Raw genomic sequence first — 26,972 nt, forward strand, 5'->3', positions numbered from 1 at the left:
CAGTTCAATTGTTCTGCCTCACACACCGGATGGTTCTTACATATATGGTCATGTTATTAACAGTTCTGAGCAGAAGAGATACAAACGGATTATACTGCTATGCAAACTAATGTGTTGATCACTCATAACACTGGTTTCTTCCTTTAGTACCCAGTGATAGACGCAATCAAAGTAATTTGTACTTTGATAACACACACGCACGCATATGAATGCCTCATTGTATATGAAGTGGGTCAAACTAAACACCATTTGACTGTGAGGCAAGTATAAAGAGTGTGTAATCACTTCGTGTTCAGTAAGGTATTGATTTTCAGACAGAATAAACTAATTTCAAGAGCCCATGCACTGCAAAGTTGCCATATGTTTGAGCCATTCTGAAGCTAAGTAAAGATGCTTTGTAAGACTATTGAAGACTTGGTCCTCAGGAAATAATTGGCATCAGGAGGTAGAAAATGTGATTCAGTCAGGGTAAACAGAGGCGTTAGGTGACACGGGTAAAAACAAGTTACACAACTGGAAAGTTCAACAACCTTGAAAGCATGATGGTTGGTATCAATCATACGGACTTTCACACCAAGTGTCAGTGGTTATCAAACATAGTCACACCCTTCAATTCCTGTAAATGCTGGAAAGAGAAACTAAGAAATCATACCAGCTGTGAGAGCGTCGAGGTAAGCTCGAGTTGGCTTGTTTAACTCGATAAATAGATCTACATATATAACTACACATGATAACGTATTTAAAGGAGGTATTTATCATTGTTATTCCTGCAGATGGATGCACTTTACAAGTTGCTGGAGAGGCACCGCCTGGAAGCTTATTACAATAAGTTTCTAGAGGTTGGAGTGAAAGATGAACGAGACTTTATCGACAGCGTCACAGATGAAGACCTAACCAACCTTGGTGAGATTAAACTTTATTCCCTTTAGATTTCAAGTTGCCATTTGTGAACGTCACAGAAAAATGTGGTTATGAAAGAATAGTACAAAAAGTAATTCAACCCTTTGTAGGGATAAAGGGGAGATGTAAACTGAGAATATGAAGAAAAACAAGTCTGCTCAATCTGGTTCCGCTTCGTCTCGTGTCGTCACTTAATCTGCTTCAAGTATAAAATTGTTTTAAATAGGTGTAGCTCTGATCAGTGTAGATCAAAAGATTGCAAGTCTAACAACCTGTCAGTAAAGCATTGAATAGTCTTGGGCCCAAATACATTTCAGAAACACTTGTATAGATATGAAGCATTCAGTTTACTCTGAGTTCCAGAACAAAACAGGACGAAGCAGTTTTCTCCACCGATGAAACAAACTTCCTGAATAACTGAGGACACCTGACATGCTCACTTTTTTTTTTTTTTTTAAATCAGGCCTTCAAATATTATTTGATTAGATATTAGATTTACTTATTTTATTTCCTCTATTTTATCAAAACTTCCACTTTATTCTTTTTATTCTACACTTTATACATTTCATACTATCTATCTTGTAGGTTTTGTTCTAATGTATATTTTTTTAAATTGCATTACTTTATGGTTTGTGAGTCATGTCTTCGTGGTGCGATATCATGGCTCGGTTGGGAGTGCAGTCGTCTCCCTATCATAAAGGTTGCAGGTTCAATTACCATCTCTACTTTCCCACATGCCGAAGTGTCCTTGGGCAAGACACTGAACCCCGAACTGCATGTGTGAATGCAGTGTGAGAGTGAGTGCTTGGTGGTGGTCGGAGGGGCTGATGGCAGGCTTGCTTACATCAGTCTGCCCCAGATCAGCTGTGGCTACATACGTAGTTTATCACCATCGAGTATGAAGTGAATGATTAATGCAATGTAAAGCGTCTTTGAGCGTCCAGAAAAACCAATGCATCACTTGCCTGGGCTAAGGAACCTGTTGAACCTGTCTTTTAAAACAGGTTTCAGTCAAGTGGAACGGAATCGTTTTGCTTCTATGCAAAAGACCATTGGGAGATTCAGAGCTCCAGCACACCCAGCTGGAGGATCAGTCCAAAAGTTAATGGCGCCATTCACTGTGCTGTATACATACCCCAAATGTCCTGCACCGAAACGCGTCAAAGGTAGGAATGTCCAAAATCTACATCCTGTTTTTTTTTTCTGAGGAGCGCAAATTGAAAGTAATTCTCAAATGTTCAACTCACATGCAGACCAATGCATTGAATTCCAAGTAAGCGCCAAGGGGTGATAAAATGCAGTCAGATCAGTGACTGTCTCCTTTAGAGAGAAGACAATAATGTAAGCACCAAGAGGTGGACAATGTCACAATAGCTGGCTTGAACCCAAATGCAGGCCCAGACACACAGGTAACGTTCCAAATATTAATTTGTTATTGTTTCAAACAAATCGAGCAAAGACACCGAAGAGGGGTAAATCCAAAAGACTGGTCAGGAGAAAGTGAGACGGAAGGTACATTAGGAAAACACAAGCAGAAATGCTGGAAGACTCAACATGAAGGCATGAAGACAATCAGGAACTGAAGGAAGTGAGCTTACAGGTACATCTCAAAAAATTTGAATATCATGAAAAGGTTCAATATTTTTTGTCACTCATTTCAGAAAGTCAATCCCAAGTATGACAGACTCATGACACAGAGTGAACTATTTCAAGCCTTTATTTTATTTTTTTTAAAATCTTGATTATGGCTTACAGATAATGAAAACCTAAAATTCAGTGTCTCAGAAAATTTGAATATTACATAAGATCAAGAAAAAAGGACATTTTAAACAAAAATGTAAGGCTTCTGAAAAGTATGTTCATTTCTGTGCACTCAATACTTGGTGGAATTACTGCGTCTTAGCGGCGTGGCATGGAGGCCATCAACCTGTGGACCTGCTCAGACGTAATGGAAGCCCAGGTTGCTTTCATCGCAGCCTTCAGGTTATCTGCATTGTTGGTCTGGTGTCTCTCACAGGTGAGTCCAGCCCCTTTTCTCCACAGCCCAGGTGAGACGCTTCTGACCTTGTCTCTTGTTCAGGAGTGTCTTGACACCAGGAAGCCACATTTGTATCCCATGTCTAGGATTGGTCTGTGCCTCGTGGCTCTTGATGCGCTGACTCCAGCCTCAGTCCATCCTTGTGAAGCATTTTGCGTTGACAATCCTCTCAAGGCTGCGCTCATCCCTTTTGCTGGTGCACCTTTTCCTACCTGACTTTTTCCTTCCACTCAACATTCTATGAACATGCTTGGATCCAGCATTCTGTGAACAAGCCGCTTCTTTAATGACCTTTAGTGGCTGAGCCTCCTTGTGGAGAGTGTCAATGACTGTCTTTTAGACATCTGTCAAGTCAGCAGTCTTCCCCATGATTGTGTTGCCTACTGACCCAGACTGAGACCATTTAAAGGCTCAGGAAGCCTTTGCAAGTGTTTTGAGTTCATTAGTTTATCAGGGTGTGACACCATGACTTTCCAAAACTGAACTTTTCCACATTATTCACATTTTCTGAGACACTGAAATTTGGGTTTTCATTATCTGTAAGCCATAAACATCAACAAATAAAGGCTTGACATATTTCACTCTATGTGTCATAAGTCTGTATCATATATGGGTTTGACTTTGAGTGACACTTTGAGTGACAAAAAATATTGAACATTTTCATGATATTCAAATTTTTTGAGCTGTACCTGTATACTGTACACTCGGGAGGGGTAGGCACAAGTGAACTAAATTAGGGAGGAGTCCGGTAATCACACACTGAGGGAATACAGACAAGAAGACAAGTGACCTGAAACAGACGAGGCATGTGAGTCTCAACATCAAACAGGAAATGCTTAAACTGAAATATACGAGAAAGGTAAGAAACAAGGTAAGACACTCAAACGTAACCAGGGCTGTAGCACGACCTGATAGACCAGATCAGAACCAACTGGGGAAATAATGAAATAATGGAGGTGGACACAACCAAAATAGGGAAGCTGCAGAACAGAGGAGGACAGGACAGAAGGATGAGACCCCGTAATAGAGAATTAGTCAGTAAATACAATCACACACCAGCCACAGAACAAACAATGAACAAGATTCATACGAACCAATAGTCATGAACAGACATGATCTGAATTATGGCCTTCTTTCTCAAAGTCTACCAGGGGTGAATATTGTGAAATTGAATCCAACTACTTCCTATGTGAGGCTCCTGGTTTACCTAAATTAAAGGTAGCCTGGGTTTGATGTGGGCAGATTGGGGAGAAACGAAATCATTAACTGTGAAGTTTCAGCCAAATACAAGAGCAGCAACTCAAAAGCAGGCAAAAAAAAAGATATACAGCTGGGTTTCAGATTCACAAGATATTTCACAATTCTTTTAAAAAGGGCTCACAGTTCTGCTGTTTTACATTCATCAATACAAGAACTGTGCAGATCCGGAATGTCTTTAGATATTTAGCGGACATAATTATGAGAGGACAGCTATTTATCAGGCTTGATAAGACATTTTCAGTAATAATATTTAAGAAAGGTTTCAAACACTTGTAGTAAATAATTGAATAGTTTGGCTGGTGTAGCTCTTGTCTGTTCAGTTACATACATGTGGAGTAAGAGGGTCCACACCTCCACACCCACTCAGAGGCATGAACAAGACATACAGTCTGTGCATATTAAGCTCTTATCTTTTATCATGACGAACAGAAATCTGGTCTCGTCATGTCAGACTGCAACTCCCATTTTTTTTTATCACTGGCTGCCCACATACATGGTTTCTGTCTTTGTAACTACAGTCTTGCTCAGTCTTATTGTATCCATGATATTTATACTAACCTCATTTAATTGCCCACACTTGGCCCATTCAGTTGACAACATTTGAATCCACGCATGAACCTCTGAGCTGAACATTTTCTGTAAAGAAATAGTTTTTCTATTTCAAAATAAGGTTTGTTCTCACAACAGTATACTGAAAAAAATTATTCTCAGTCATTTCCACAAACAAAGATAATTTGTTGAGTTATTGTAATTTTATTATGTCACACATTTCCATCTATTCATATTAAGTAGATTGAATCCCATTTATTCATATTATCTGAACAACATGTATTAGAATGAACCATAACAACAAGAAACTCAATATGCTCATGATAAAACATATTTCTGATATGTAAACTGAAAAACTGCATAGTTGATTTTTTTGATATGTTTAATTGAGGGGGGAAATTAAAGTTTTTCCTGTAATCTGTGTGAATCCTCATTTGAGTAAGCAAGGAATGACACGTGATCCTCGCGCTGCATCGTTAAACATGCACCATGTGTATACTTTAACTGTCCTTTTTTAAAACCAGACATGGACCCAGCGCAAAACACAGTAGAAGATCTGATGCTGAGGATCTGCTACCTTGAGCGCATCGACCGTTCCCAAGGAGTCTGCCTCTTCACAGCAGATGGGATGCCGCTGACAGACGACCCCTTCTTTAACTCATGTGAGTTCAGTGCTACTTCAATTATAGAATGTATTACATATTTACAGACTTTCTTCTGCACAGAAAAACGATTTATTTTGGACAAAGCCTAGGCACTTTTTCAATGCCATAACAATCTCTTGCAATAAAGTCTGGAGGTTTACACGAAACTCCTAACTATTATTTCGCTCAATGTCAACCTAACCAAATGCTCTGTGGACACACACGACAATGAAAGACAGTTTAAAGGTGCTTGAATGTTTACATCATACCGTTCTCTGCACAAGTGAGGGTTGTATTAAACAACACAGAACCATGTGAGGGTCTGACATGTAAACTACAACATTTTCAGTGTTGCTGCTGTTTCATTATGGTGATTGTTTGATTTCTCTCAGGAAATGGTGTTATCTAAGATTAGGGTTGACGCAAAGCATTGTGGGAACTCAAGGCAAACAACACTGTGGGTACGTCCGAAAAGTCCCTCCTAACTCTTTATCTATCGACATTTCCTTCACCCCGGAAGTGTTTTGTGTGGCGGCCATGATAAGGACTGTCCGAATTCTCAATAAGCAAAGGAAAGGAGGCTCATTGCTTCCTTTAGACCCTCCTTTATCCGAGGAACCACTGATGCTTCCATTAGAACCTCCTTTAGCTTAGGAACTACTGATGCTTCCTTTACCAAAGGAGACCAGATCATGCTGCCCCACAATTCCTTGCGGCGACAACATTTAAAGGGACCCGCTCATCGGAGTGTTCAGGGAAACTCACGATGTCGGAAAAAGGATCAGATCATGTAAGTTACCAAAGCAATAATCTGCCTAGAACAACTTTAAATCATCTAAAACCCAAATGTGCTTTTTGTAGTACATTTTCTGAAACTTGTAGTTCTTTCCCCACCACGGTGGACGTCACTAACTTGCGCTGCCGTCACTTTATTATGATGTCACTAAGTGAAAGTGCGGTCCGACTGCCACACTAACGTGATCACCTTTCACTAACTCCTTTAGGAAGCCTCCTGACACCTTTCACTAACCCCGTGACGTCATCTAAGGGTTAAGGTAAAGTCCATAGTTAAGGAGATGGGGACAATTCAGACGTACCCAATCTGATTCTGCCTTCCCCCTTTTACGCCTTGCCTGCTGCTCATTGGTTGATTGCTGGTTGAGTCTGGTGTCTGTGGCCTTTAGGGACAATGGGAAATAAAAACATTGCTCGCAAAAAAAACACCACCTAAAAAAATGATGCCATTAAACTCTGGATGAAAAAAAACACAACTTAACACAAAATAAATAGAGTAAAACATGCAGCAACATTATTAAAACATGCAGAAAACCCCCTATTAACACTGACTAACAGTCACACTAATATAGACTTAATTTGAAATTTGTATCGTAGTTCAATTAGAAGGGAACTGACAAGACATAATATGGTCTAATCTAGAATAAAATCATTGTCATGGTTCCGGGAGGGCAGACCCAAGATGCAGAACACACGAGACCACGTTTGTTAGAGAGGTGAAAGAAATCAAAAGTTTATTAAACAAGGGGGATCCTTCAGCTCCCAGACAATGACTGCAGAGAAGCTTCTCCACGGTGCCGGATGAGTACCCCCCTCTCAATGGGAGACTCCTGGCGACCCAGGCTTCCCTGGATGGGATCGATGGAAGTCGCCAATGAGCGAGGGGTCCATTATGAAGGAGCGAGGTATCCACGTACGCTCCTCGGGCCCATACACTTCCCAGTCGACCAGATACTGGAGCCCCCGGCCCCGCCGTCGAACATCCAGGAGCCGTCGCACCTTGTAGGCTGGCCCTCCTTCCGTGAGCAGGGGGGGTGGTGGGGGTTTGGCTGGGGGGCAAAGCTCCGAGGTTTCCACTGGTTTGAGCTGGGAGACGTGAAAGGCCGGATGGACCCGCATGGACCGAGGGAGTTTCAGCTTCACCACGGTGGAATTGATGATCCTTTCCACCAGAAACGGACCCAGGAACTTGGGAGAGAGCTTGCGGCAGTCTGTACGCAAGGGAACATGTTTAGCGGAGAGCCAGACGGCCTGACCTGGTGCGTAGGGAGGGGCCTCTGAACGTCTGCGATCTGCCAAGCGCTTATTCTCTTAAGAGAAGGGCGGCGCGGGTCTCGCGCCACAGCCTCCGACGAAGATGGTCCTGAACAGAGGGGACGGCGATCTCAGCCTCCTGAGCGGGGAACAACGGGGGCTGGTATCCTAGGGAGGCTTCAAACGGAGACAGTCCAGTGGCAGAGCAAATGTGTGTATTATGGGCATATTCCCCCCAGGACAGATGGGAGAACCAAGAAGCAGGGTTATTTTCAACCACACCCCTGAGAGTTGTTTCCAGGACTTGGTTGGCCCGCTCCGACTGTCCATTGGTTTGAGGGTGGAATCCGGAAGATAGGCTGACTGTGGCGCCCAACGCCTTGGCGAAACAGCTCCAAACCCGGGACACAAACTTAGGACCTCGGTCGGAGACTATATCCGAGGGGAGTCCGTGGAGACGGAAAACTTGGTCCACCAGAATGCGAGCGGTCTCCAAGGCCGATGGTAACTTGGGTAGGGCGACGAAGTGGGCAGCTTTGGAAAAACGGTCAATGATTGTGAGAATCACTGTGTTTCCCCGAGAGGGGGGCAAACCTGTCACAAAGTCCACTCCGATGTGGGACCATGGCCGGGACGGAATTGGCAAGGGATGCAGGAGGCCAGCGGGAGGTTGGTTTGAGGATTTGCTACGGGCGCAAATGGGACAGGCTCGGACGTAGGCCCGAACATCTGGTAGGAGAGAGGGCCACCAGAACCTGCGCCGAACTAATGCCGCCGTGCGATGGGTTCCTGGGTGACCCGACAGCCGAGAGTCGTGACCCCACTGCAGTACCTGGGACCGAACAGAACTGGGGACAAAAAGACGATTTGCAGGACCTGTACCTGGATCAGCCTCCTCCTGGTGGGCCCGGCGTACTTTATCCTCGATGTCCCAATGGAGGATTCCCACCACCAGAGAAGCCGGTAGTATTGGTACAGGATGCTTGTCCACCTCGGCGGGAGTGAACAGGTGAGAGAGGGCGTCTGGCTTTAGATTCTTCGACCCAGGGCGGCAAGTCAGGGTGAACCTGAACCTGCTGAAGAACAGGGACCACCTGGCCTGGCGGGCGTTGAGCTGTTTCGCGTCCTGCACATAGGCCAGGTTCTTGTGGTCCGTCCAAACCATGAAGGGGGTTGAGGTTCCCTCCAGCCAGTGCCTCCATTCCTCCAGGGCTAGTTTGATGGCGAGAAGTTCCCGATTTCCCACATCATAATTACACTCAGCCGGAGACAGCTGCCTGGAGAAAAAGGCACAGGGATGGAGAAGGTTCTTGGGGCCGTGGCGTTGTGACAGGACTGCACCCACTCCGCAGTCCGAGGCGTCCACCTCCACCACAAACTGTCCCTCCGGGTCCGGTTGTACCAACACCGGAGCAGAAGTGAACAGCTTCTTTAGTTGGAGGAATGCTGATTCTGCTTCTGGGGTCCAGGAGAAGGTGCAGATGGTGGAGGTCAGCCGGGTCAGAGGCAGAGCGACTTGGCTGTAGTTCCGTATGAACCGGCGGTAAAAATTGGCGAAGCCCAAGAGTCGCTGCAACTCCTTACGGGTGGACGGGGTAGGCCACTCTAACACCGCTCTCAACCTTCTCAGGATCCGTACGGGCTCTTCCTTGCTCAAAGATGAACCCCAGAAAAGGAACCGAGGTGGTGTGGAAGGAGCACTTCTCCACCTTGACATATAGTTTATTCTCCAATAACCTCTGCAGGACCCTGCGGACATGGGAGGAGTGTTCCTGGACGGACTTGGAGAATATCAGAATATCGTCCAGGTACACAAACACGAACCGGTTGAGGAAGTCACGAAGAACATCATTCACCAAGGCCTGGAATACTGCAGGAGCGTTAGTGAGTCCAAAAGGCATAACCTGATATTCGAAGTGGCCCAGAGGGGTGTTGAATCCGGTCTTCCATTCGTCGCCCTCCCGTATTCGCACCAGATGGTATGCGTTGCGAAGATCCAGCTTGGTGAAGATCACCGAACCTTGGAGGGCTTCAAAAGAAGAAGAGAGCAGCGGCAGGGGATACTTGTTGTTGACAGTAATGTTGTTCAAACCTCGATAGTCAATGCAGGGTCGGAGGGATCCGTCCTTTTTCTCCACGAAGAAATACCCTGCTCCCACGGGAGAAGTTGAGGGTCGGATGATGCCAGCTGCGAGGGACTCCGAGATGTATGTTTCCATGGCCGCCGCCTCGGAACGTGACAGGCTGTAAAGTTTACTGCTGGGAAGTGGCGCGCCAGGAAACAGATCAATGGCGCAGTCGTAAGGCCTGTGGGGAGGTAAGGAGAGAGCCAGATCCTTGAGAAATACCTCCCCCAGGTCGTGGTATTCGGCCGGGACCAATGTTAAGTCGGGACGGGTGAACTCTGTAAGTCTTTGCGGAGGTGAATGGGATGCCGCGCTCAAACAGTGAGCGTGACAATGAGGGCTCCAATTGAGCACCCTGCCGGCCTAATTGAGGGTTGTGGAGGAGGAGCCAGGGGTAACCAAGGACAATAGGATTAATCGGAGAGCTGATGACTTTGAATTTGAGGGTCTCATTATGATTTCCGGAGACCGATAACACCAATGGAGCAGAAGTATGGGTCACTTGGGCGAATGGCTGGCCGCTAAGGTTAGTAGCTACCAAGGCCTTTTCCAGTGGGAATAAAGTGATGTTAGCTTGACGGGCAAACTCATAGTCGAGGAAGTTGTCCTCTGCTCCGCTATCTATGAACACTGTCAAATTGAGGGCTGCTGGGCTAATTTGTAGTTTTGCAGGGAGCAACAATCGTTTTACCTGGGCAGGGTCTAAGTTATGACTCATCCGGACCCCCACACGGCCGGACGAGTCTAGTCTTAACGTGGCCGGACAGTTGGAGATGAAGTGGCCTGGCTTACCACAGTAGAGGCAGTCACCATTCTTTAAGCGTCTGTTCCGCTCGGCTGGGGTGAGGCGGGAGCGACCAAGTTGCATGGGCTCCTCTGAATCTCCAGCGGCCTCACTGCGAGAGGCGGGGCTGGGAAAGGCCCGCTGGGACTCCGAGCTTGGCGGCCGCTGGTTGGAAGCTGGTGTGGGGGGGCGGCTCCGTCCTGCCCGTTGCTCCCGGATCCGGTTGTCCACCCTGATGGCCAGGCGGACCAAGGCCTTTAATTCTGTTGGTGACTCAACAAGGGTTAAACGGTCTGTTATAATGTCATTTAAGCCTCGTAGGAAGGCATCCCGGCGGGCGGAGTCATTCCAAGTGACGTCCGGGACTAATGTCCAAAACTCCGCCGCATACTCCGCCACAGACCGGGACCCTTGGCGGAGCTCGTGTAGCCGGCGCGCTGCGTCCCCGCCACGAGCCGGATGATCATAAACCAACTTAAAGTCCTCTAGAAAGTCATTATAACTTAAGTGGGTTAGTGGAGTGGGGGAACTATTAGCCTCCGCCCATGAAAGGGCACGGTTCCGCAGAAGACCTAAAATAAACTGAATCTTTGCTGCGTCGGCTCCAAACACAGCTGGCTGGAGTAAAAACACCTGCTCATACTGAAGCAAAAATCCCCGGCAACGGTTCAGATCTCCGGAAAAACAATCTGGCGTAGGAATCCGTGATTGAAGGCGTTCGGGTGGGCTTACCGGTGCAGAGGGGTTCTGGACAGATGAGGCCGGAGCGTCTGAGGCAGCAGCCGGCAGCTGATCCAGTTGCTGCTCCAAACGGTTGAATTGGGCTTGTATCTGACTTATCATGGCTTGAAGTGTCTGGTCCACTTGACCCAGATGAGCGTCCTGCTGTGAAATGGCATGGCGGAGCTGGGTGACCTCTGCGTGTGTTCCGACGGTGTCTGCGTTCTGGCCAGTCCGTTCTGTCATGGTTCCGGGAGGGCAGACCCAAGATGCAGAACACACGAGACCACGTTTGTTAGAGAGGCGAAAGAAATCAAAAGTTTATTAAACAAGGGGGATCCTTCAGCTCCCAGACAATGACTGCAGAGAAGCTTCTCCACGGTGCCGGATGGGAGAGGATGGCGAGGTCCGGGAGTGCACAGGAAAACCGGAACTGTTGGGAGCTCAGGGATCATCACCAGGGGACAAAACTCTGAAGAGAGAGCTGGCACAGACAACTATTCTCATAGGAGTACGGACTGGCAACGACCACTGGCAGCTCCAGGCTTTTAAAGGCGGAGCCGCTGATGAGCCACAGGTGGAACGAGTTATCCTCCCCCACGGCTGCGCCTGCTCTGCTGTCACAATGCGAGGGGGAGGAAGGAACACTATACACAGAACAGAAAGACAACACTCACCAAAACAAACAGAACACAAAACATAAAACATATAACTGCCAGGACCGGACCCACCGGATCCTGACAATCATACACTTGAAAGATAAGAAGATTGTAAGCAATAAATGTTTCACACCCACTTCCAGAAAAGTCCCATAAACAAAATATTAAAACCTGCTCCCGTATGTCTTATGAGAGGGTTACACACATTAAAGTCCAAGTGCATTTAGATTACTATGAGTCATGTGGCTTTATCAACTTGCAATCCAGCTGTGATATATAATTTCTTATTTTCAGTATAACCAATTTTAGCTTTAGACTCAACTGAAAAATAAATTCCCTTTGTTATGCTTCATGGTTACTTATCATAAGAACATACTACTTAGTTACTTGGCATGGTGACTGTTTTCATTTTGCTTTTTCCACAGGGTCTTTACAGGACAGACACATTAAAAGCGATGATCTAATCTATGCCATATTCACACCAAAGCAGAACCTGTCAACACCTTTTACACATTCAGTACCAGAGAGCAGAACTAATGGAACAGACTCAGTTCGGTGCCACATCATGCTCAAGGTGAGTTTTGGCTTTTCTGAGCAGCAAATGATTGCGACACCAAACTGGATCAAAGACATAAAAAGTGGGAAAGCAATATGAAGTAGCAACCTCATGCAGGACACATGAGCTGGAATGATATTTGACTTATTTGTCCTGTCCCGTGTCTCGTCCCATCCAGGGAGACTATGAGATTTCGGCAGACCTGGAAAGGGACACGATAGCAACTTTGAAGAAAAAGCTTGCAAACGAAAGTGGAATCCCGGCACAAGTTCTTCATTACGTGTAAGACCATTGTATTTCACTGAGAGCATCACATTCAGATCTAATTTATCCTTACAGAATCAAGCTTTTTATTCACTTTGGATTTATTTTGTTTTGGTCTGAACATTATTTTCAGAGGTGACACTGACGCTAGCTGCTCCCTGAAAAGCTGTGGGATCACAGAGGAATCAACAGTGCACTTTTCACTGTCCACATTCTCTGAAGAGACCAAGGATGCCAACGCAGTCTTCATCGATGATGTGGTCCCTTCTGTCCAACAAACCCCCAAAGGAATCAGCTTCTTGTTGTCATCCCTCTACATTATTGTAAGCTCTAAATTTGTTAATTTGTTAATGACATTATATTTTCGGATTTTGGTTTTCTACTGTCTCTTGTAGTGTCTCTTCCTCATCAACACAATTTTTAAATAAAAAAAAACTACTTTCTAACACATTTATTAGCGCTTCCTGAAATGGCCTTATTTAATTTTGGTGACAGAGGGTCTAAATCAGGTGTGTCAAACATAAAGCTTACGGGCCAAAACCGGCTCACAAGAAGCTCCAATCAGGCCAAACCTCCAAAATAATTATATTTTCTTTATACATTTCTTAAGAGTAGTGAACACCACCCAGCACTGAGACTCGAGCTGAGATATCAGTGATGCTGCCATGAAAGCGAGCGACTTCACTACTAGCAAACTAGCCTCAAAGTCATGCTGTCAGTGTGTTTGTAAGAACATGCATAATGCAAGAGCTATAGGAGAAGGTTTTAAATAAATAATCCCTACGGTTTCAATAGGGTCCTATGCACTGTCTGTGCTCGGACCCTAATGAAATGAATTATATTTTTTCCATTCAGAAACACAGAATGTCTGTGAACTCACTGAGGAATCTGATTGGCTACATTCGAAAACTGAGTGGATGCAACCCCCTGGCCCAGAGTCTCTATCAGTTACTCTGTAAGAACGAAACCATATCCAAGAATCAAAAGGTAAACTTTACATTATATTATACTTTTCCATTTCCGAATGTGATTTAATTTGTTGCATTCTTTTTTGCTTTCCATATAGATCGCTCTGTTTGAGGGCCTGTACACTCTCTTCAGAGAGCTTTTGCCGGCTATTGGAACAAATCAAGGGGACAAAATCGTTGAGGACCTCGATGTCTTTGAGTACTCGACCCACTGCTGGGCGTCTCTCATGTCAGAAGCAAAGGTATATTGAAATTAGCTCAGCAAAATGTTAGATGAAGAACATGTTCTGCATTTCAGTTGCAAATATAGACAATCAAGATGTCATCATTTTGTTCTCCTTTACTACCACTAAAGCCCCGGTCACAACCCACCGTGCATTTCTTTAGTCCGTACGTTTTTTTGATGAAACCACGGCCTCCACATTTTTCTGAAAACATGGGGAGAGAGTGGCAAGAGCAGGGAAGGAGTACGTCAATGCACGTCACTCACACGGTTGCGCAAGGTGTAAGTACGTGGCCCACACGCCACGCCTGGCCGTGAGCAATTGCGTGCATCGTACGTTGTACAGGTGGTACACGTGGTAAGTGAGTTGTACATGCTTACAACGTGCCTACAATGTGCTTACAACGTACGATTTCCATGTGATTGCCACGTTATCCTATGGAGGCCGTACTTACACGTGCTGCTCACGTACGGTGTCCTTACTCACATCTTGGAAGTGCGTGCAAGTGCGATGAACGTGAGTTTTTCCAGATAGACGATTCCAAGATAGAAGATTTATTATAATCAGTGAATTATTTATAACATTTCAGTGACCTAGGATAAATAGTAATGTATTTTTTACACACACAGACACATCGTTTGGGGGAAGTAAAAAAAAAAAAGCAGAGTCATTTCATTTCCAAATAAATGCGACATAGTGCAGAGCAACTTATGTGTATTTTTTTCATTTTCGTGACGCATTTTTTAACCGATGCAATAAATACATTCCTAAGAATTACTTTTGATTAAAAGCTTAGCTGGAAGCCGCATATAACCACATATAAAATATTGGTATAATGTGTAAAATCCGATTCCAGAATTACTATAGATCAAAATAAACTCATAACGCTTATTATATAACTCCCTCATATTCCATATCTGAGTTATGGTGTGGAAATATGGGGAAATAACACGATAATTAAAAAAGTGAACTAACGAAGGATGAACAGACAACTCATCTACGGATGAGATTTCAGATTTTTTGGGAGAAAACAAATCCTGTACAATGTAGTTTTACATATTATTTCTAATTGATATTTTATATATGTTTCATATATCTAGTATATGTCCATATATATTTAGTATAGTATCATATGGCTTTGTTTCTCACAAAGAATGGTCTTCTTTGCGCACCCCACCCCGAAACTGCGCACACATGTTCTACCTCGCTAATGACTGTATCAGTCATATTTAAATCATGTCTTTACACGGTTACAGAGATACTACAGAGAAATCCAATCCTTAAAATCAATAATTCTGAAAAAGCACGTAACGTCGCTCCTGCATGAGCCCTGCCAACCCGGGAAGACGACCTTCTGACAGTTTAACGAGCACCTGAACGCATCACTCAAAGCTGTCACCTTTGAAGCAGTGTTTCAACTTTACGGCTTATTTGTTTTCAGAAATACAGCTGCCAATGTTTACCATTCATCCTGGGTCACTGAAATGATACCAATAATTCATTGAACAAGATGCATTTTTAAAATATGTTTTTTACTTCCCCGCTGCGATTTTAAACTCAGTTTAAAATTTAAAAGACTCCCAAAGTCAGTGTGTTGTGCGCTCATTGGCTGTAGAAGGCACGCGTGTCACCCATACTGGGGTGAATCTGTAGCCCGAACGCTGTCCGAACGCTGTCCGAACGCTGCCCGAACGCAGCGAAAGTTCCTCATACACGAAAAGTGCTACGGCGTGTCTGCTTGTTCCAAAATCCGCACGGAGGCGCTACTCATCACTTACGCATACCCAAATTTTGCCCACGTTTGTGCAAGTAGACAGCACGCACTTGTAAGTATGGCGGGTTGGGACCGAGGCTTTAGATATACAACATATCAGGGCAAGAATAATGTTATGTCTTTATCAGATCACTGTGATGAAGAAACATCTAACCTATAAACTAAAGCGATCTCTTTACCCAAAATATCTCTTATTTAGTCTGCGACTGTGACCCCATGCAGACTGATTGAGAAAAAAATTTGATGGATCTGCTTTTATGACTAATTAAACATAAAAACCTTTCAGGATTTGGGGGTTTATAGATGATACACTCTGGCTATCATATCATTTATGTATATAGCAGAAATCATGTTTAAATGTTTGATAGAATGTACTTTACATTTCTTTTAATAGAAAGAGCCTTCAGAATTTGAGAACTATGCACCATATGTTCTCAAGAATGAAGGCAGTCGTTTCCGTGAACCAGTCACTGTGCCTGGTGTCCCAGGCGCCATGGAAAGAGCAGATGTGCTTCAGAAAATAAAAGGTAGGCAGAAAAACGACTTCAACGATGTTTTTGAAATGATTTTGAACAAAAACTTTTACTCCAAATGGAATTTTAAAAATCTCATAAACTTTAAGGGTGCCGACCCAAATGCAACAGGATGTGATTAGATGATGTACACACATTTTTGACAGTGCAGCAATCACAGGATTGGAGCAAGATTATCTGAGACATACGTTTATGTTAACTTGCAAGTTTGGGTTTCCTCATATTAAGACATTTGTGTGTCTACAGCTAGGTAGCATAATTAGTTTTGCTGTTTGGGTATTATAAATAGGAGTTTTATTACACCATTATTACTTGGGCATATTGTCCATCTTCTATCCCATTTAGGGTTGCGAGGTGCTGGTGCCAATCCCAGCCAACAATGGGCAAGGACAGGGTACACTTGGACAGGTCACAAGTCAATCACAGGGAGAAAGTAAAAGCCTTTTTAAGGAAGTTTAAACATTCTGGCATGGAAACTAAAGTGTTATGAAACTGTGAAAAACTAAATGCTACTATACAGTGCTGTACACAGGAACAACGAAGGAATTGATTCAGATGAAATAGCTGGCATTAACAAAATTATTAGGAGAAAGGAACAATGTACAATATTATGAGATACCAAAAAGTACATTTGAAGGAATGCGAAAAGGAGATACTAAACTTAGAACAGACATTGATAAAATCAAAGATGGACAAGGTGACCAAGACACCGGAGGCCTATACTATGACCGGGCTAAATATACCCAGGATATCTGTTACCTGATTAACTTACCCACACATGTGCGATCCTGATAAGCATTAACATGAAGCAGGTTATCAACTTGGTAATTCAATCCAGGGTTTTCCAGTGTTGATCAGTGTGTGTGCACATAAAAGGGGCAGAGGTTGCAGCATCTGACCAATCTCAAACATAGAGAAATCCTGCAGCGCAGTTTACGTAATGGAGGAGCAATTATTCTCTGAAATCACGAAGTATTTAAATATCCATCAGGCTAAAAGCAACACTATTACCACAACCAAAGCCAGAATTGTCATGAGACGGGACTGAGGCTCAGACGCAGACAGCAAAACAGGAGACAAAATCTGGTTCACTGATTTATTTGAACCCAAAGGATAGCGGAGAGAAAAAAAAAACTACTGAGGCAAAAACGGATACTAAACTTTAAACAGAAAACGATCAGGAAACTCCTGACGGAAAAGTTACTGGAAACGTAAAAGCCACTAAGCAGACTCGGGGGGCTAAACTAACCGCATAAAACATAAAGCACTAACGCCAAATGAATCGCAGCCAAAGAGGACGGACGGAGGAGTCTGGCACAGGAGTGGGGAGCATCGGCTGAGGAGTGGAATTAGTAGAGGGGATCGTTGTTCCAGACAGGCAGGAGGCAGACGGGAATCCAGCAACGAGGAGGGTCAGAACGAGGTCGTTTTATGGTTTGGCAGCGGTTAGTGGTCAGCTGGTGTTTATGTAGAGGTGCAGGTGGGGAGGCCACTCCCCGTCGCAGCTGGAAGCAGTTGAGGTGATTGGAGGTGAGAGGTCAGGCCAATGAGGCAGGGAGGCCACCAGATGGTGCCAACGGACCAAATTAGGTTGAGGAAGTGGAGGGCATGACAAGAATATTCCCGACTTGTTAATGGGTGAGATTATATGATATTAATTCATCGAACAAGGTGAACGGACCAGCATGACATGGTGCTGTGATCACTCAATTTTGCTTTATTATGGCACAAATTTGTTGGGCAGAGCTTCCACAGTTTAGTTTAAATCTCCCATCGAGTTATTTTGAGGCTGAGTATGCCCCGTGTGAGTGCACTTTGTGTTGGAACATTAATTCCTCACCATGGGAGCACAAGGAGTTGTGTGTTTTATGCATTTATGTTTCTGCAGTTACTGTTTGTCAGGCATGATCATTATTATTGACCTCATTATTTCAGATGGAACGCAAGTGGAGCTAAACAAACTTGGGAACATGTCAAGAACAAGAACAAAAACATTCTTCAAATTGCTCAGAGACAAAGCTTTATTTTATTATTTCAAAACAATTGCGTCTCTCAATAAAATTGTATCTCTCAATCCATGCACAAATAAGGATCTTCTAAGAATGGGCAAGTTGTTTTCAAAAGATCTGATGGTCAAGAGGCAGAGCTTTTATATTCGTTGATGTCTTATCAAGAACATAACCTGCTCTGGAGCAGGTTAGAGGTTTAGAGTAAGTAAGTAAGTAAGTAAGGATTAACCCTTAAGTTCAATTCAATTTTGAATTTAGGCCCCGTTTACACGACAATGTTTCATGTGACAACACTTAATCCGTTTATACAGCAGCAGAAAATGATGTTGTTAGTCTGCCGAGTCCACGGGAGGGCGCTGTTGCTTGTTTTTCAAATGAAACCACACAGACGTGGAGAGAGCAATACGCTATAAAGTGAACAAATTCGAGAGAGGGGTGAGTTTAAACTATTAAACTACTGATATGGACTAGAAAACAGACCGCGAATCAAACTACGGGGTTGAATGTTTGTTTAGTGGTGCATGAGCAGATGAAACTCTTTACAACGGGAGGGGAGAGAGGCGCCTGCGTGGTAACAGCACTCCATAGCCTTGGGCAGTCTCTACAGGGACGAATTGCAACTGTGAAAGAAACGTTCCACTTTCAGTATAAAAGCTTTGCGGATGCAGTGGATCTACACATTGGTGTCGTGTAAACGGACCCCCCAAAAGTGAAGAAAGTTTTGCGGCTGCACTCGTAGTCGTTGTCTTGTAAAAGGGGCCTTAATTCAACTTCACTTATATAGCAGCAATTACAACACAGTCATTTGTAGTTGCTGTTTACAGAGATAAATCTGAGGCCATGGTTCTCGACCGGAAAAAGGTGGCTTACCCCCTTTGGGTCGGTGGAGAGCCCTTGTCCCAAGTGGAGGAGTTTAAGTATCTTGGGGTCTTGTTCACGAGTGGGGGGAAGATGGAGCGTGAGATCGACAGGCGGATCGGTGCAGCATCTTCAGTTATGCGGTCGCTGTGTCGGTCTGTCGTGGTGAAGAAGGAGCTAAGCCAAAAGGCGAGGCTCTCGATTTACCAGTCGATCTTCGTTCCTACCCTCACCTATGGTCATGAGCTTTGGGTCATGACCAAAAGAACGAGATCACGGATACAAGCGGCTGAAATGAGTTTCCTCCGTAGAGTGGCTGGGCGCACCCTTAGAGATAGGGTGAGGAGCTCAGTCACCAGGGAGGAGCTCGGAGTAGAGCTGCTGCTCCTCTACATCCAGAGGAGCCAGCTGAGGTGGCTCGGGCATCTGTTTCGGATGCCCCCCGGACGCCTCCCTCGGGAGGTGTTCCGGGCATGTCCCTCCGGTTGGAGGCCTCGGGGCAGACCTAAGACACGCTGGAGAGACTATGTCTTTCGGCTGGCCTAGGAATGCCTTGGGGTCCCACCGGAAAAGCTGGAGGAAGTGTCTGGGGCGAGGGAAGTCTGGGCTTCCTTGCTTAGACTGCTGTCCCCGCGACCCGGCCCCGGATAAGCGGAAGAAAATGGATGGATGGATGGATGTTTACAGAGAGAAATCCAACAAATCCACATGAGCAAACATAAGCAACTGTGGAAAGGAAAAACACCCTCTAAAAGGAAGAAACATTTGCAGAACCAGGCCAGAGAGATGGAGAGGTAGAGAGAGAGGTAGAGAGAGAGAGAGAGAGAGGGCAGAGAAAGGGAGTGCACAGACCAGGGCAGCTCCACTGGAAAGTTGTCCATAGTGTCTATAGTGGCTATTTGTCCATAACAAATTAAATCAAACCATGAGTCCAAACTGAGGCTACGTCGTGGGTTGGCTTTACGCAGTTGAACAGATCAACAATAACTCAATGTCCATACCAGAAAAGTCAGTTTAAGAGTGGTTTGTTTACTCTTGAAGCACACATACAGATGACATTTTCTGCAGCCTTTCTATCGCTGTGGTAAAAAACTGTATGCCCTCACAGCCTGCGTCTCTACCCACCTTGACCCACTTATGTAAATTTACTTCTTGTAAGCGACCAGTAAAGAAGAAGGTAAATTATGGTGTAATTTAGCAAAAATAATCAACAAGAAAATAATCAGTATAAATGCAAAATAAAGCAATTAGGCTGTAACTCAACATAAGCCTAAATTAAACAAATCACAAATAGCTCCACCAGTGTCTTAAAACAGCCCTTACTGTAAGCTTTAGTAAAAAGAAACTGTGTAGAAAAGTAGAGACTATGTCGGAACCTCTAAAGAAATGGTCCCACAGCATTGTGTGTGCCGGGACCGGGCCAGGCGGGATGAGATTTCGTGCATCCGCACTGACAAAAGTTGTAGATTGTACCGAAACAATCGTAACCAACAGTTACGATTTTCAGTCATCCCTCTGTTTGGATACCTAGCACTACAGAACGGGCCTGATAAGGAGGTGCTACAACGCAGCCGTCTGATGATTGGTATCGATCGTCACTATCGTCAATATTTAAATATTTAATCGGCCATGAACCCTCCCGTTGTTGTTTACGTACTCTGCTTTGTGCTCACTGGTTGTTTAGTTAACAGGGTATATTGAAATGTCGGCACTACACTGTCCCCTGATGTTCTGACGAGGTGCAGACCTCCTCTCCATAACAGGAGGGTAGGAGATTCAGCGGAGCTGGATGCTGATGTTCACAAGGAGAAAGTTTGTGCTGCGTCACAGAGAATGTAGGCTCACGGCTTTACTCAGATGGCTGCCTGAACTTCCGCGTTGTTTCCGCGACTACTGTTGCATAATGACATCACATACCAGCATTATTCACAACCCCGCCTACATTTTAACCATACTCTTCACCAGCTCTTTGCCCTCTCGTAGATTATCTAGTGGGCATGGGAGTTTGTAAATCCAGTCTACATGTGTTTTGTGGACTTGGAGACAGCATACGACTGAAGACCCAAGAAGTCTTATGGGAGGAGCTAAGGGAGTACGGAGCACCAGAACCACTGCTGTGGGCAATGTGGTCTTTGTACTCCTGCTGTGAGAGCTGCGTCCGTATACTCAGGACTAAGACGGACTTGTTCATGGTGGACGCTGGACTCCGCCAGGGCCGCGCCTTGTCACGCCTTTTGGATGTGATCTTCATGGACAGGGTGTCGAGGTGCAGCCATGTGCAGGAGGGCATCATGTGGCGGGGGGGAAGGAGGGGAGGGTGACGTCTCTGCTCTTTGCAGATGATGATGTCTTTCTGGAAGCGTCACATGAGGGCCTCCAGCGTTCACTGGAACGGTTCAAGGCTGAGTGTGAAGCGGTTGAGATGCGGATCAGCACCTCAAAATCTGAGTCCATGGTCCTCTCATGGAAAAGGATGGCCTGCCCTCTCCAGGTAGGGGGAGTTTAAGTATCTTGGAGTCTTAATTACGAGTGATAGGAGGAGGGATCATGAGGCCATCATCGGCCAGAGGTTCGGACAGGCGGCTGCAGTAGCAGTCACTGTACCGGATCCTTGTGGTGAAGAAGACCTGAGTTATGAAGCAAAGCTCTCTGTTTATCGGTCGGTCGACATCCCCACCCCCACCCCCATGTATGGTCATGAACTTTGGGTCATGACCAAAAACATTAGATCACGAGTACAAGTGGCCAAATGAGTTTTCTCCACAGGGAGGAGGCTTCATTCTTGGTGATAGACTGAAGAACTCAGCAATTAGGACAGCCTCAAAGTCAAACTGCTGCTCCTCCACATTGAGAGGAGCCAGTTGAAGTGGTTCATCTGATCAGGATCCCTGGTGGCCTCCCTTTAGAGGTCTGCCAGGCAGGTCCAACTGGGAGGAGGCCCTGAGGTCAGCTCACGACTCGCTGGAGAGATTATGTCTCTTACCAGGCCATCCCTGAATAGCTGGAGAAAGTTGCAGGGGACAGAGATGCCTGGACTTCTCTGCTCTCTATACTGCCACCACAAACCCAAACAGACTAAGAGGAAAAGAACATGGATGGATAGAAGTAAATGAAGGATGGAAGGACAAAACCTATATTGCAGGTTTTGCAGACAGAATTAAGAATTGTGTTCAGGCATTAGCTTCCAGCTAATACAACCTTCGTTCCAGCTCAGTTAAGACATGAATTTTTCTGACTTCATGGTTCAGCTATCAGCAGAGATAGACAACATTTTCTGAAGATTCCAGCAGGTGTAAAGTCTTAATCGCGAGGCAGAGCATAGTGTGGCATGGCACAGCATAGCGTGGTGGCACATGGAAGTTTCTTCCATCAGTGAAAATCCAGAGACGTATTACAGGCTTCAGGAGTCCAACACAAGACCCCCCCCCCCACCACCACCACCACCACCAAAAAAAACAAAAAGCAAACAAACTAACAAACAAAAAACTATTTCCAAAAGGTTTGGGACAAAGTGTAAAATATAACAAAAATTGGCTGAAGTATTTTCAATAGAAAACTCTGTATTTGTTGGAAAACATTGTTTTATTGATGTGAACCTTTACATGACTCAATCTATCTTTTCCTTCATTTTATAATTTGTCAGGCAGTGATCACATTTCAGTCACATTTCATTCTATTTCTTACTTAGATGGAGAAAAGATCCCAAACTGCAGTGAAGACATTTTGAGAGAAACATCCCTGAAGAGAGACCTCGACATGGAGAAGATTTTGCTCAGTGTTCATCCCGCAGTTACGACATACCATCTTTGGATTTCACTTCACAGCGTAACCAACCAGAAGTATGTATTAATCAAGTACTTGGTCTTTAAATGTGCTTAGAGACTGTATACAAAGCAGTGTCTCCATGTACAATGCAGCTACATGATATTATTTACACTGCCAATAAAACAATGGTAAAATTAATTAAATTGTGGTGTGCACATTTAGGGATGACCTTACATTAGAATGGCGTAAGGGGGGGATTGTTGTGTGGAGGTGTTAGGCAATGTGTTTGGGCATTAACAAGGACGTGACGGGGAGCACTGGGTGTTGCGAATTATTGAAATAATTTGACATGTCAGCTGTAAAAGTGGTGGAAGTAATAATGAAGTCGACTCGACTCCAACTTCCATCTCATCTTTTACGGCTTCCACAAAATGTTATTTAAACAAAGGTTAGAATGATGATTAAGATGCAAAAATGAAAACCAGCAGGAAATGACTAAAGCTTCTCATGAACACATTTTATTCAGGGCAGAACAAAAACAACATATTAGATGTTGGAAGTGGAACAGGCTTCATCAAGAATATCAGCTCACTTACCAAAAAGTTGTAAAACTGAGGGATACACAATTTGTTTTATAGGATATACAATATCAGAAGTAAAGTTGGGGAAAAGTTCAATCATTTAGAAAACTAAATGGTACCCATGGCATTTAAAACACACTAAGATGTACTGATATTCCTATATTGCAGCTTTGAAATACATACAGGGAAAACGCTTGCAGACATGACAGAGGAGATGAAAGCTTTCCCTTATCTCAACGTGACTCCACCGCTGCTTTTAAAAGACACTGGACAGCAGGACCCTCAGTTGGTTTACCTCGGTGAAGGTAATGCATAGTGTTTTAAAACAACATGTCGCCTCCTTTTTATTTTTTAAAAATAATTTTCACTCTTGAAATTAGTGTTGGTCACACATACAGACGACTGTGGAGGTGTCTCTCCACAGTCTTTGTACTGTGGAGAGTCACCGCCACAGTGCAGAGACAGCCTTATATCTTGATGACAACAAGCCCCTAAGTTCTGGCAACTCTCAACCTGTGTGCTGCTTTTGATGTTCTAGACCAGCCTGGCTTTCCTCGATGGACTGAGTAGAAACAGTCTTTCTTGTAATGATAAATCTAAAAAACAATTCTTGTATCTGTTTCAGATAATGTTGGCGTTTATCAGAGCAAAAATAAATTAATCCCACAAATGATGAATGTCTATGATTGTCTTGCTGGGAAAAGGAAAACTGTGGACGTGAACACACTGGCAGCTTCGTAAGTACTAATTATTCATTCAGACAATAGTTTTGTGCTATTTAAATACAACACGTCAATGTTTATAAATAATTTTTAGTATTCTTGTACAAAAGTGAAACCTTGGTTTAAGGTCGCACATTGGGAGAGTGGTTAACACTGTCGCCTCACAGCAAGAAGGTCATGGGTTCAAACCCTGGCTGGGCCTTTCTGTCAGGAGTTTGCATGTTCTTCCTCAATGTGTGAAAGTACTCCAGATTTATCATCCAAAAACATGCATGTGTGTTTAACTGGTGATTCTAAATTACCCTTGAGTGTGTGGTTGTCTGTATATTTGTGTTTGCCCTGTGATGGACTGGACACCTGTCCAGTTAGCTGCAACCGGCTCCAGCACCCTGTGACCCTAAAGAGGTACAGAAGATGGATATGGTTTGACATCAGCATGCACTTTGAGCCATCCATCCATCTTCTTTCCCGCTTCGTCCATTTTGGGGTCACGGTGGAAAGAATCCCTGGCCTCTCTGTCCCCTGCAACTTCCCTCAGCTCGTGTGGGGCAGAGCCAGAGACACTCCAAGACCAAACCAGAGATTTAATCTCTCCAGCGAGTCCTGGGCTGACCTTGGTCTTCCTTCCATTTGGATGTGGCTGGTAGACCTCTAAAGAGAGGCGACCAGGGGGCCTCCTAATCAGATGCCGAAACCACCTCAACTGGTTCTTTCCATGACTGTCGGCTTGTCATGGCAGGAGGGCTTGATTGATCTTATGACCTTCAGAGCTATGCCATCCAGATACCATGATCTTGGTAGGGTCACCCAAGGTGGAAAGGTCTGGAGTGAAGGCCCAGACAAACACGTCCAAGCCTCACCCATGCAAACAGAACACAGAAGCTCTTGTACCTTGACCGGATGAGGGTCTTTTGGACACACCTCTGTCGGGAATAGCCTGAACAAGCAACGTGGGCCCACCAGCTGCAAAGTTCAACATGGGGGAGCGATGCATTGCTCATGCAGTGCAAGAGAGTGGTGAGCCACGTAGGGTCGTGGACCCTGCAAAAGAAACTGGCTTTGATCCATGAATCAATATAAATAGAGAGTGGAGTTGCATGCTGGGGCCATCTCTGTCTTGCCGTGTTGGGGGGGGAGGGGGTGGGGGGGTGGGTGGGTTGGCTCACGGGGGTGCGGCGGGCTTTGCCGCCGGGATTGGGGGAGCTCTCGGCCCGAGCGCCCTGCTCCAGCTGGTCTCAGCTTGGCGGCTTGGGTCGGGGCCTGGGGCCTGGGGCCCTGCGCCCTTTATCCTTCTCTTGTGGGCTCCTCTTGCCTGGGGGGGGATTCCTCTCTGCATTCTCTATCTGGTGCTTTCTGGGCGGGGGCGTGGCTCTCTGGGGTGGTTCGCTGGGGCCTCCCCTGGTCTGGGGGTCTGCCGTCCGCCGGGGTGACGGTGTCCGGGCCTGATGGCCTCGGGCCCCCCCACAACAGTTCCAGCCACACCCAGTAGACAAACCACACACACACACTCACACTCACACTTCCATTCCTCACGAAATGTGTTGCTGAAGTCACTTGTTTTCTGTCATCATTTGCTCAAAATCTCAAAATCATGTTCCTCTTTTGTTGTTGCCTCTTTATGTTATGTTTATGTTACTTTCTAGATAGAGCTGCTCAGGCTGGTTTAATCTAATGACAGTTGGAAAGTATTTGGATCAGTATGATAACTGCAAATAATCTATGTAGCACGAACAAGGGTATTGCATGTTATCCCCCCCCTCCATTCCCCTCAATCTCTCTTCTCTCTCTCTTTGAGCGTTCCCTCCCGGTCGTGTACAGCAGCCATGCCAAGTTCTAATAAAGGCAGCAACAAGAGGAGACTCCAGGTCTCTTCCTGTTGCAAGAGCAAAAACTGTTCTGACTCTGAAGGCTCTCAATCACATCATACTGTTTGCCCAAGCTGCCGAACAGGACAATAGCGCAAAAAAGAAAAGAAAAAAAAAAAAAAAAAGAGAGTGGAGTTGCATAATCATATTTATTTATTAATTTTATTTAACAGCCCATTCATGATAGTAAAACATGACATTTTATGTTTTTCAGAACCGGTGACCATAGGGATGATCAGTCATTTGCCACAACCAGGACTCCAAAGGAAGCCATACTGGTAATTCTGATTTCTCTTTAGCGTTCATCAGTCATCAGCTGGGCTGTAAGTTTAACATCAATGTTTTTAGCTCAGTGTTTGAAGTCGATGTATGCTGGATTAATATTGTGTAGGGATGCGCCGATACCAGTATCGGGTATCGGTTCGATACGAGGCATGAGTACTATTACTCAAACTCATAAAAGTGCCACCGATACCACGACACCCGATACCGCAGCGTGCGTGTTGTGTATTTAGACCTACTCGAGCTGCTGAAGTTGAGACGCTCTCTCAGGCACAGTGGTCAAGCGAGCAGCGCGTCTGTTAAAGGGGCCATGCACGCAATGTTTTCTATAAGTGGCAGTGCCATAAAAAAATTTTTTTAAAGTAAATTTAAGTACTCGGTGTCGGTATGGGTGCATCGCTAATATTGTGACTTTTTGTAAATCTTTCAAATGAAAGGCTCCAATTCTACTGGCCAGAGCATGTTCAAGGTAGAAAAATAAATATAGTTTTCTTAACACACAAGCATACAATAATTTAAAATTTTTTTAATACTGTCTTCAGGTGCTGATAGATACCAGCTCATCAATGGCAGAGGAATGCTATGGAAATGTGAAAATACAGAAGATCAATGCAGTAAAGGAGCTTTTTGACAACTTTGCATCACGCACTATGGCTTACGATTTTCACCATGTTATCGGCCTGGTAAAGTTCAACTCTAATGTTCAAATGCTCCACACCTTTACAGAAACACTTGAAAAGTTCAAGGTAAGTCTCGTTTTAAATGTGGAAACCTTCAATGAGCATGTCAGAGTTAAATGATGAGTGATGTAAGTCTGTCACTCTTGGATCTTAATTTTAATT

General features: G+C 44.7%; 1 protein-coding gene across 1 annotated transcript in view; it reads left to right on the forward strand.

Annotated features, from left to right (window-relative positions):
• Positions 1-26,972, forward strand: part of LOC308122968 (uncharacterized protein) — a gene marked incomplete at its 5' end in the record, with an annotated part of 44,248 nt that overhangs the window by 4,048 nt on the left and 13,228 nt on the right. The window contains 14 exons of the mRNA XM_080485151.1: positions 774-903; positions 1,905-2,066; positions 5,272-5,409; positions 12,155-12,303; positions 12,464-12,567; positions 12,683-12,872; positions 13,405-13,536; positions 13,616-13,759; positions 15,910-16,042; positions 22,604-22,754; positions 23,430-23,566; positions 23,887-23,998; positions 26,063-26,126; positions 26,673-26,876. Of these exons, the coding sequence (XP_080341277.1) occupies positions 774-903; positions 1,905-2,066; positions 5,272-5,409; positions 12,155-12,303; positions 12,464-12,567; positions 12,683-12,872; positions 13,405-13,536; positions 13,616-13,759; positions 15,910-16,042; positions 22,604-22,754; positions 23,430-23,566; positions 23,887-23,998; positions 26,063-26,126; positions 26,673-26,876 (1,950 nt within the window). The remainder of the gene's footprint in view (positions 1-773; positions 904-1,904; positions 2,067-5,271; positions 5,410-12,154; positions 12,304-12,463; positions 12,568-12,682; positions 12,873-13,404; positions 13,537-13,615; positions 13,760-15,909; positions 16,043-22,603; positions 22,755-23,429; positions 23,567-23,886; positions 23,999-26,062; positions 26,127-26,672; positions 26,877-26,972) is intronic.

Source organism: Lipophrys pholis, assembly GCF_963383615.2.
Source record: "Lipophrys pholis genome assembly, chromosome: 17".
NCBI lineage: Eukaryota > Metazoa > Chordata > Actinopteri > Blenniiformes > Blenniidae > Lipophrys > Lipophrys pholis.